We start from the raw sequence: 12,169 nt of genomic DNA, 5'->3' as shown, positions 1-12,169 counted from the left end.
CAGGCGTTTTCTGGCTGGAATTTTGAATCGAGTCTTAACGATTGGAACATGCTTCGGCTCTGTTTTCTCTTCAGCAACAGACAGTAATTCATAATCCTGATCAAAATTATCTGGCAGGAGATGTCCCACCAGTTTCACAGGGTAGCAGTTGGTTATGGTCCACAAAAGGACCGACAGTAGCAAGGCAATGTAACAACGCATCTTCAGGAGTGTGCTACGCGACTGGTTTTCTCTAAAACTATACAATATTTATATGCGGGTGATTTGTGCCTCGTACAGTCGGATAAATAAGTCCAATATAAAAATATGGATTTCCCATATAACTGTTTATGTTATTACTTTTTCTTAGTAATTGTTATTGCAAGTCACCTAAATTATAATTTTTTGGCGTGATTACAGTGATCGAGAAAATCAGAAATAAGAAAATCAGAAAATAAAAAATAAGAATTTCATTTATAAATAGAATTGATAAACTATATAGATAAGGTTAGAGTTCGACCTCAATTATCGTGAACATTGTTGAATTACGAATATGCGTAATTACTGCACCAAGCGGCTATTTATTTCCACAAGGAATGCCCGCATAGTTCCTGTACCATTGGAATTTCCAGATAAAACATATCCTATGTCCTTTCTCAGGTAGGTATATAAACTATACTACTTATTTGTGTTAAGTTTGAATCAAATCAGTGCCACTGCATTATTTCAGGCGTGGAGAAGAAACCACAGAGCAAGTAATATATACGCAATACGGTATACGCGAGAGCAGTGCATTACCTAAATCTTACTTTTTTGCTTGCATATGAAGAAAACTTGAGAAAGTTTTTAAAAGAAATAGCAGCATAGCAGCCCTAAAAATACTAATAACTAAAATAATCAACTTTTGCAGTTAAGTTTACATCGTTAAATACATGAGAATCGACCGAGGTGATGGGTAAACCCCAATGAGTGCACGCGGCGGATCAAAGACCATGTAACGGGTGTCAGTCAAAATATTGTGGCTATTTGGGAAAATATGGAACAATCAGTTCTAAAGTAAATATTTTAGCCAGGTTTTGATAAAACAATGTTCCGGAATTGAGCTTTGAAAATATTGTTGATGATTGACAGTAACGTGATTTTTTATAAATTTATTGTGGACGTATAGGATACGACACATATGGATTTCAGGATACACCATTTATTAACTGCCACATCTCTTTATTATACTAGGTATCTAAATAATATTTTGGGGGTACCCGCAAACATTTTCCATTATAATATCCAATATGTAAGTATTTATCTTTTTGGTAAGCAAATTATCTATTTATCTATTTATTTTTATTATTCTATCTAAGATAAAATGTACCACAATAATGTAGTGATCAAATCATATAATTATGTTGCGGGTTCTTCCCAGAGGTATAATCCCAATAAATACTGTGAAAAAATAGTGGATTATTTATTTCTGCGTATTAGAATTATAAATTATGTATAAAGAAATTCAAAACTGACATTATATTTTTTTGTAAGTAGATAGGTACTAGGATGATAGGATCTCATGGACAAACTAACTTCTTCATTGTAGGAAAATTTGGAATAGTTTGATTATAATCAGTTTTGTCTCTGTAAAAATAACGAAAAAGAACGTACCTACGAAAAATTAAAGTAGGTAATGTTTCAGTAATAGCTAATTAGTCGATGACACAAAACTGAACCACGAACACAATATTATCACTGTTGGTGAAAAGAGTTTGTATAAACAAATGTGTATGTCAAATACCTATGTGTCATCTTATAATTTCTCTCTTCCGTCTTTACCCTTCGTACTACGCGCATCGTCTAATAAAGAATCTTAAGTTTATTTAACAATCTTTGCTTTTTCCTGCCCAAAACCCATCAGGTTATGGGCCCAGGACGTTATCTTTGCTCTGTATATAATTATTTTTGAGTTTTGGCAGAATAAAAGTAATTTTATAAATAAACTAAAACGCCCGTCCATACATGTAAAAATGGCGACATCGACATCGGTTTCGACTTTAACTCCTGTGGAGAAGTTGAGCGGCATAGAAAACTACAGTAATTGGAAGTTCCAACTGAAAATGCTACTCATTCACGAGGACTTATGGGACGTCGTTTCGGAAGATAAAACTGAAGATGTCAAAGATGCGGCTCATATGAAGAGATCTCAGAAAGCTCTTGCTAAGATCTGTTTGTCAGTAAAGCCCTCGGTTTTTACGCATGTAAGAAACGCAGAGACGGCGCGGGATGCATGGATTAATTTGCAAAAGGCGTACGAAGACAAGGGGTTGTCAAGGAGACTGAGTTTGCTTCGTCTTTTGTTTGCAACAAAATTATGCGAATGTGAAAGCATGGAAGCTTACGTTGCGAAGATTAGCGACCTAAGTCAACAGCTGAACGATATTGGTTCACCTCTGGAAGATGATTTCGTTGCAGTTCTCTTACTGAGTGGCTTGTCGCAAGACTTTGATCCACTCATAATGGCACTTGAAAATTCTAATATCAAGTTGTCGAGTGAAGTGGTCAAAACGAAGCTCATGCAGGAGAAGCAACGACGTGATGAAAAAGGTGACACGAGTTCAACAGCTTTGGTGGCGGCTCGTAAGAAAATCAAATGCTTTAAGTGCAAGAAGCTTGGTCACTTCTCGAGGAACTGTAAATCTGTGAAACCAGTTAAGGCGGAGAGCTCAACAAACCAGTTACTATTGACAGCATTATCAGCTTGTGTGCAGAATGATATATGGTTAATAGACTCTGGTGCGAGTAGTCATATGTGTCATGACAGGAATATACTAAATAACTTTGTTCCTGGTTATGTGTCTGAAGTCAAGGTGGCTAATGGTGAAAAACTATTTACTGCTGGTCGTGGTGATGTAAAAGTAAATTTGAAGTTAGGCATCAAAACAATCAGTGAAGTTTATCATGTACCGAATTTAGCTACAAACTTGTTGTCAGTCAGTGCGTTAACTAGGAAGGGTTTTAGAGTTATTTTTAATGAAAAATGTTGTAATATATTCTATGGTAAAAAGCTAGCAGCTACAGCTGTACATAAAAATGGTGTTTATCAATTAGAAACTGCAGAATCTGTTAGAGAGCGTGATCTGTGTGTGGTAGGATGTGGTGGCTGTTCTATGTTTTCAGGGAATAGTGTAGAATCTGCGACTACCAAGGTAAATACAGAAGCTCAAGATTTAGTGCAGAAGAAAGCATCTGAGAGCTGTAAGAATGAAACTGAGCTGAGTTTCCAGGCGGCTGCTAACTCTGTTACGCAGGAGACATGGCACAGGAGACTAGGACATCTCAATATGAGGAGTATGCATTTGTTAATGAAAGGTATGGCTAGTGGTATTACTTATGATAAATCACAGTTCAGTCAATGTGAAGCTTGTGTTAAGGGGAAGCTTAGCAAATTACCTTTTCCTAAGAAGGCACAAAGTAGGTCAAATGAACTGTTAGGTGTTGTACACAGTGATTTATGCGGGCCTATGCCAGTGAAATCTTTCGGTGGTGCTAGTTACTTCCTCACGTTTATTGATGATTGTAGTAGGAAAACATGGATTTATTTTCTGAAAAATAAGAGTGAAGTTTTCGATAACTTCAAACATTTCAAGGCAATGGTGGAGAACCAAACCAATAGAAAAATAAAATTGTTGAGGACGGATAATGGAGGCGAATATGTCAATTCTATATTCCAGGAATATTTGAAGGATAACGGCATCATTCACCAGACTACCATACCGCACTCGCCTCAGCAGAACGGCGTTGCTGAGCGGGCCAACAGGACAATCGTCGAAAAGGCTCGTAGCATGTTACGAGACGCAGGCTTAGATGGGCAGTTCTGGGCAGAAGCGGTCAATACCGCTGTTTATTTGAAGAACCGGTCCCCTACAAAAGCAGTCTACGGTAGCACGCCAGAGGAAAAATGGACTAATGAGAAGGTGAATCTTAGCCATTTACGTATATTTGGTTGTGTGGTTTATGCCTTGACACAGAATCGTAAGAAATTAGATTCAAAATGTAAACCTTACATTTTTGTAGGATATTGTGAAAATAGTAAGGGTTATAGATTGATTGATCCAGAGAATCTCAGCAAAATTATTAAATCAAGGGATGTTGCTTTCTTTGAAAACAAATTCTATACAAAAAACACTGAAAAATGTGAAAATGGTGATTTTTTCATGATGATAAATAATTTACAGACTGAGAATTTAAACTCAAATGATTCTCATGTTGAAGTGGCACAGTCTGAAAATTCACTATCACCAGAAAAAGGGGAAGAAAATGAGATTGTAACTAATCCCAGAAGACAGTGTATTTTTGAGTTAGATGACTCTGACAGCAGTAGTTCTGTTGATCCTTCCGATGTCACTTACATTCCAGGTGAATCGACACTTGAAGATGCGATGGATACATCGGAATATGACAGTGCGTGTACTGCAATGCTGACCTGCATTGGAGATGAACCAGAGACAGTTCAAGAAGCTCTAGGAGGGGCTGAAGCTGTTCACTGGAAGAAAGCAATGGCTGATGAGTATCAATCATTTATTAAAAATAAATGTTGGACATTAACTGATCCACCTAAAGATCAAAAACCGATTAAGTGCAAGTGGGTTTTTAAGAAAAAGAAAGATCTTGATGGAAATCTAAAGCAGTATAAAGCCAGATTGGTAGCTAAAGGTTTTACACAGCGCTATGGAATTGATTACGAGGAAACTTTTTCTCCAGTGGTTCGATATTCCACTATTCGCATATTATTGGCTTTAGCAGCTGAAAAGCAGATGGATATCGATCATTTGGATGTAAGAACTGCTTTTCTAAATGGAGATTTGCAAGAAAAAGTTTTCATGGAACAACCGGAAGGTTATAAAGTAAAAGGCTGTGAGCATAAAGTATATAAATTGCATAAAGCAATTTATGGCCTAAAGCAAGCTTCGAAGTCTTGGTATGAAAAGATAAACCATGTGTTGGTTACAAAACTTTGTTTCAGAAGACTGTCCTCAGAGCCCTGCGTGTATTTTAAATCAAATGGTGAAGAATTAGTCATCATTGGGTTGTATGTGGACGATATATTATTATTTTCAACCAGAAATTCACAAATGAAAGTTGAAATAAAGAAGAAACTCATGCAAGAATTCGAAATGAAGGATTTAGGGCCAGCCAGCCATATACTTGGTATGGGCATCACAAGAAACCAAGATAATATCTATCTTGATCAGTCTAGTTACATAAAGAATGTTTTAGACCGTTTTCATATGACTGACTGTAAGCCAGCTCAAACTCCAATGGAATCGGGATTGAAACTTGTAAAGGCTGATAAAAAGGAGGAGAATTTGGAATATAGAAATTTAATTGGTTGTTTAAATTATATTTCAGTTAGCTCCAGGCCAGACATCGCGCACGCGGTAAGCATGCTGAGCCAGTATAATGATTGTTATGATCAGCGTCATTGGAAGGCCGCGAAACGCGTACTACGGTATTTAAAGGGTACTGTAAACTACAAACTTGTTTTTAGTAGAAGTGGTCTAGACATCAATGGGTATATTGATGCTGACTGGGCTTCGTGTGAGGTCGATCGTAGGTCGTACACTGGGTTTGTGTTTCAAATTGGGAACTGTTCTGTATCGTGGGAAAGTAGAAAACAGCGAACAGTCGCTCTTTCTAGCACAGAAGCAGAATATATGGCTCTATCAGATTCTTGTAAAGAAGCGTTATTCATAAGAACTCTGTTGTATGAATTGTTAGGTAGGCATTGTTCTGTTACGATTTTTAATGATAACCAATCAGCACAAAAATTGTGTAAAAGGGGTGACAGACGTACGAGTAAGTACGCGAACTTGTGGCTCGACGACCTTTTTCGCTCGTGTGTCACCCCAAGTACGCGTACTTAAAAACCGTCGAGTAAGTTCGTTGACGATCCAACATGTTTGAAATTTTACTCGAAGCCCGCCTTGGCTCGCACGTCTGTCACCGCCGCGAGCCGAGTAAGTACGCGAACTTTAAAACCGCGACTTTAAAGTTCGTACGTCTATCAGCCCTTTAAGAATCCTATGTATCATGCTCGTACGAAACATATAGATGTGCGGCATCATTTTATAAGAGAAGTTGTAAAAGATAATATTGTTAATTTGAATTATTTGTGTACTTCTGAAATGACTGCCGATATTTTAACAAAACCACTTACTAAAGAAAAGCATTATAAGTTTGTAACGTGTTTAGGTTTACAATAAATTTGTTAAATTCTTAAATTGTAAAAACTAAACTTGTTTAATGTTGTACAATAATTATGTACCTACACATTTGTTTAAGGGCCAGTGTTGGTGAAAAGAGTTTGTATAAACAAATGTGTATGTCAAATACCTATGTGTCATCTTATAATTTCTCTCTTCCGTCTTTACCCTTCGTACTACGCGCATCGTCTAATAAAGAATCTTAAGTTTATTTAACAATCTTTGCTTTTTCCTGCCCAAAACCCATCAATCACAGTATTACAATTATATTAGATATTATATTTTATTGTAATACTGTGATATTATCGTGTTAGGTAAACTTAAGTGTAAGATTGATAGCGTTATTTTTACCTAGAAATAATAACAAGTATAAAGTAGAAATTAAATTATGATCTTTGTCTGGTTACAATCCGATGAGATTGTATTTCCCCAATTACGATTTACGGTGTAAGTCATATTTTATCTTGAGGATAATGAGATTGAGATCCGCTATTAATATCTTTAATGCGAAAGTTTTGATTTTTGTTTGTTTTAATGGATAAAAGCAAAAACTACAGCACCAAATATAAAAATATTTTTTCTAATTGGAACATATAAATAACTTGTAATGGAACGAATATGGGAACGACAAACGTTGGCTACCGAAATATAAAATAACGTCATATTAGGTATTTTGTTAGCAGTTTTAAATTAAGTAATTGTCATTTTGCGTAACGAATATACCTATTCAAAATCTTTGTTATCTACTATGTAAATTATTTCACTGTAGGTATAAGCAATCTTTAGATATTATTTTCATATAAAAATAAAATAAATAAATCAAAAGAAATGTCGTATCCAGTTTATCTAATAGGTAACATAAAGAAAATTTTATCATTCATTTTATTTGGCTTGAATCTGGGACAGGTAAAGTTTATAAAATATAGGTAGGTACTTGATATACAACACATGGAGACTTGCTCTTGGGTTTTCCTACGTTACTACTTACTAATCTCTCTTTTGTATCGGCCCTTTACGGAAATATGATAGTTTTGAGTAAATCATTTACTAAATGAACAAGAGTAAAGGAAAAATAACAAATACTTGCTTGTAATACCTATCTATTATTTAGGTAGGTAAAGTATGAAAAATTTAGACGATCTTAATTAAAATACTATCCATAATATTATGTCGTAACACATAATAATATCCATTATGCTTCTTCATAATCCATTTCTCTAAAATAGACTAAGAAGGTTTTAAATTATTAATTTATAGCCAGTCTACATCTACACTATGTTAGACTACGACAGGACGCATTAGCTGGCTTTTGAGTGATTATAAAAATATTATGAATTATTATTGTAAAAGTTGTAAAAAGAATTATAACATAACTAGCTTACCACCTGCGGCTTCGCCCGCTTTATCTAAAACGATTTGAGATTTAAACTATCCTATCTCTCAAGTTGGATCGAACTGCACATGGTGTGCGAATTTTATTATAATCGCTAAAGTGGTTTAGGAGTCCATTGAGGACAAACATTGTGACACGAGATTTATATATATTAAGTATACGTAGTATATTATTATTAGTCTGTGATTACGGCAAATTATTTAAAACTTAGATATCCTATGATACGAACCAATACTTTTCACCTCATTATAGTTCTCAAGTAAGCATCAAGGTGGCGCTGTACTCAATACTAATTATTTATTTTATTTTTATCTTTAGTAACAATAAAACTTATTTTAAAATAACTAATTTTAATGTTAACCTAATAAACTAAATAATTTTTAGTATTTTACAAGAAATTTAAAGAATACCTAAACAGTTCTATAAATTTATCTCTCTGATCATCGACTCCGTGGCGCAACGGTAGCGCGTCTGACTCCAGATCAGAAGGTTGCGTGTTCAAATCACGTCGGGGTCAATGTTGTTCTTTTTGTGAGGATGAATGATTTGTTTATGTCGTTAAATCTGAACATATTATCAGTTAATTAGATAAAATTATGCTGTGTTTCATTGTCATTAAGAATGATTTTATTTTATTGATTTTTGGTTTGTTGGATTGGTATAATAATAATTAATTACATCTTACAATTTTGAAAAAGAAAAATACTACAATCTATCCAAGCGGACGGTTAGTGAGTTATTTAATAATTTTAATTTTAAGTATAAAATTATTATCATAAAATAAATAAAAAAAGCCGTTAAGCTCAAATTATGGAGATGCCGGGGATCGAACCCGGGGCCTTTCACATGCAAAGCGAACGCTCTACCACTGAGCTACATCCCCGTTGAAATTTGTCGCGAAATTTAGGGACAAATAGCAAAATACAAATTTTGATAAAGTTATTTCCTGAAAAAAGGTTGCCTTGGGAAGTCGCTTTCAGCTGTCTGTTCCTGCTTGGTTCCTGCGTATGTGTATGCGTACAGCGTATGTATACGTATATCTTTAAAACAATGCAAAGGATTTTGATATGAGTATAAAAAAATAGAGTGATTTCAGATTAAGGTATCACATCCGTGCGGAAGGGGCGGTCGCTAGTCTATTGAAATAATAAACCAGTTAAGCGTTTTTTCCCGCTTTTATTTTTAATCAATTAAAATTAATCGTAACCTTTGTACATAGCTGGTGTCATCATTGCGATAATCCTAAAACTTAATAAGCAGTTTTTTGCTTAATATCTAAATTATTGCCTATTCTAATAATTAATATCTATAACAATAATAATTATTGATGTATAATTTTAAATAGTTTGGAAAATCCAAAAGTGCACGCCTCATAATCGCATCCTTTACAATAAAATTGATTATTTATACACTATAAATATAAAAAAGAAATAAAATAAAACAGTTGGAAAAGTAAAGAAAGCGGTACCGTAATAATTGAGCTATTTTTCTTGTGGCCCCACCTAGATGTGAAACTGCGCAGGTTTAAGGGACTGACTACCAACTTATTTTTTTAAACCTTGGCTTATAGTATAAAGAATCGAGTTTATAATGGTGAATTTTGAGTACACTATAAATATAAAAAAAAAATAAATAAAGAATATATATAGATATACTAAAATTATGGAGAACAGTCGATATTTTTTTTTGTTTATTTAATAACAATTGAACCACATCGAATCAGACCCTGAAAAATGAAAGGGTTCTATTCCTGAGCATACTCAAGCGTAAGAGAAAAAAAAGACTCGATTAGTAAAGTATTTCGGTCGCTATCGTGTTAACAAGAAAATCCTCCGCACATACAGACACACGGACGTCCAAGACAGAACTATTTTAAACTGTTTTTTAACTAGTTTAAATAACAAAAATGACATCAAAAATATCATGAATGTTAAAAATAGTGTTTTTTCTTAATATGTGTCTGTATGTATTATCTTACAAGTGCAATGTATGATACATAAAGACATTTTAAGTTTGAAAAATCAGATGTTTTGCGCGAAGTGACAGTAGTACCCACCTCAACGCTTCGCTTATGAGGCGTGCAATAATGATAACAATACATTTATAATTATTAATTGTTTCCTTGCAATAAGCCATTTTACGCTTTTAAATATTATGTAACTATTAAAAAGTATCAATAAAAATTTCATCATATTTATTCATATTTTCTATTATTTACTATTTTCATATTTTATTTTATTCCAGTAGGTAATTACATATTTTTCTAAATAAATACTATCGATGTCCTATAAAAATAACATTTACTCATTTATCTTATTCTACCTAGGTACTAAACTAAAAGTATACAACATCCAAGTTTACTGTTTAAGTTTCAGCTTCCATGATAAACTCAGCCATAAGCAGTTCCATAGTAGGCGCGATGTTCCTCTCAATGCAGGTGTGCTTGAAGCACTCAGCCACCCGCAGGATCCGCCAGCAGTGATCCTCCTCCTCGTCGAACTTCTTCTCGCAAGTGTGGATTATTTCCACCATCTGTTTGGAGAGCACCTCACCTGGAAGAAATAATATTAGCTAACGAATCGAAATTTTTGTCTAAATAAGGACTGCAGTTTATTGCCGGCTCTTCTCTGCATAAACTGCTTTCAGAACCGGTTGGTAAATAATTATTCGTTCCTATATTTTGATCATTTAAATATTGATAAAAATATTCTTGGGTTTTAAATAATGCCTTATAAGCAGATGAATTATTTACTTAATATTTTTTTTATAATAAGTAGCAATTGTAATTGTTTTGACTTTTGAGGATATTTTTTATGACTGCAAACAAATTTTATTTTAATTTGAATATAGAGTTGAATTTGACGGCCACATTTTTAACGCATATCTGCAATTACCTATTTTATGGAATGGAGCTCAAAATAAGTACTTAAATGAAGAATGTAAAATAGAAAAAGTGATAGTATTGCTTGCGATTGACACATTGAATCTCTCCCTACATTATTATCGCATCTTACCATTAGGAAAAGACTTGATGAACTGGTCAGTATTCTCATGGTGCATCCGATGCGAGTCAGTCAACAGGTTGAAGTAGCGGCTCATGCATTTGATGGCGCAGCCCACCTCGCGGGCCTCGAACTTGAAGTCCTCCCGCCAGAAGTGGAAAAATTCCTCCATCTTCTCTTCGGTTAGCTGGCTCTGATGGATTAGAATTTCTAAATAATATACGATCGGTTGTTAGTATTTATCAAATAATATTTAAAAATATGTTGTAAGTAACTATATAGTTCTAGAAATAACTAGCTGTCCGCCCGCGGCCGCGGCAGTCCGTAATACCTATGGAAATGAGATGTATGAAAATGGTAAAAAGTAATCTAAGTTTGTCACTGTCTAGCCTTCTTTTTGACGCAATTGGTGGTCAAATTTTTAAATCAATACAAATGACCTCCTAAAAAAATTACATGTACAAAAATGTCTATAGAAAAAACTAAGACATGTTTTTCCATCATATATTTTATACCCATCATTGTTAAACCTTAAATACAAGCAGATCTGCATCAGGCACTAAATCACGGGCGGGCGAGCGAAAGGCAGATAGCGCAGTTTGCGAGCGCAATAAAAGATAAACGGCTGTTAATAACCGTTTAGCGACAAAATGCACATTACTCACTGCTCTTACATATGTACCTACTCGTAATATTCAATACAAATGCACTAGGCACTTAGCCCTTGGTGAACCAAATATATAAATATGAATGGTAGACCTTTGAAGTGAAACTTCTTTAGGCCCGTTGAGAGTAAAATTTAAGGTCGCATCATGGCAATATCGTCACGTCATGGAGTAATGTGACGATTTTGGTATCTTGAATCTTGCCAAAGAAGTTTCACTTCTGACATGTGTGCTCGGCACACACGCTATCAAAATAGCGTGTAGCGTGTACAAGCTATCAAAAGCATTTCCTTCGCAAATAATTGCGAAGTCAGTGCTTTACTTTCGTTTCTTCACTTTGTTGTTATAAAATTAAATAAATTTAAATAAAATTACATAGTGAACTCTTTAACATAGTGCATGATAAGCAATGCTTTAATCTTTAACACCTAAAGCGGAATGCAATAAAGTTAAATATTAATATATTCAACCGCTTGCTTCATTCAAAAACACTTAAAACTAATCTCGTTATGGTTATACAAGTTATAATAATAAAAATAACAGGTATTATAATGTCAAACTAGATGCTCTGACAGTTAGGTTAATTCAACAAGTATACCTCTTCCCTACAATGCTGTAGCGCTTCTCCAAAGCCCAGGGTCACGTCCTTCATGATGTCAGCAGTTCCCATCACCTGAACCACCAGACAAGATATCAGGACGCACACCACCGTCCGCCTCATGCTCGCCTGGTCACTCATGACTAAATCCTTACATTTTAAAACACACAGACTTTTTATACTCAAATAATGATCTGTTTGAGATGCCTAATGTCTGGTATTTGTTGATCAAACGATGGGCGGAGGATCTCGTCCTCTTGACAGTTTATTATTTTTTAACTGCT

General features: G+C 34.6%; 1 protein-coding gene and 2 non-coding genes across 3 annotated transcripts; 1 reads left to right on the top strand and 2 right to left on the bottom strand.

Annotated features, from left to right (window-relative positions):
- The first annotated feature begins 8,065 nt into the window (after nucleotides 1-8,065).
- Nucleotides 8,066-8,137, top strand: Trnaw-cca. The gene has a single exon. It is a non-coding gene; the product is annotated as a tRNA-Trp (tRNA).
- Nucleotides 8,138-8,431: 294 nt separating this feature from the next.
- Trnaa-ugc lies at nucleotides 8,432-8,503 on the bottom strand. The gene has a single exon. It is a non-coding gene; the product is annotated as a tRNA-Ala (tRNA).
- A 1,339-nt stretch (nucleotides 8,504-9,842) lies between these two features.
- LOC123699028 (general odorant-binding protein 1-like) lies at nucleotides 9,843-12,026 on the bottom strand. Its single transcript, XM_045645883.1, has 3 exons — nucleotides 11,886-12,026; nucleotides 10,635-10,815; nucleotides 9,843-10,172 (listed from the first exon to the last, which is right to left on the bottom strand). The coding sequence occupies exons 1-3, from the start codon at nucleotides 12,024-12,026 to the stop codon at nucleotides 9,985-9,987; spliced, it is 510 nt and encodes a 169-aa protein (XP_045501839.1). The 3' UTR covers nucleotides 9,843-9,984.
- Nucleotides 12,027-12,169: the final 143 nt, after the last annotated feature.

The sequence above is a fragment of the Colias croceus genome, chromosome 17, assembly GCF_905220415.1.
Source record: "Colias croceus chromosome 17, ilColCroc2.1".
NCBI lineage: Eukaryota > Metazoa > Arthropoda > Insecta > Lepidoptera > Pieridae > Colias > Colias croceus.
This window is presented reverse-complemented; position numbering and strand designations above follow the sequence as displayed.

What these genes read in the sequence shown, in the direction of transcription:
- LOC123699028 (XM_045645883.1), bottom strand. Translation starts at nt 12,026, where the DNA reads ATGAGTGACCAGGCGAGCATGAGGCGGACGGTGGTGTGCGTCCTGATA. An exon ending in TACAGCATTGTAGGGAAGAG is followed by an intron (nt 10,816 to 11,885) that starts GTATACTTGTTG and finishes CTAATCCATCAG; the next exon opens with AGCCAGCTAACCGAAGAGAA. An exon ending in CATCAAGTCTTTTCCTAATG is followed by an intron (nt 10,173 to 10,634) that starts GTAAGATGCGAT and finishes TATTTCTTCCAG; the next exon opens with GTGAGGTGCTCTCCAAACAG.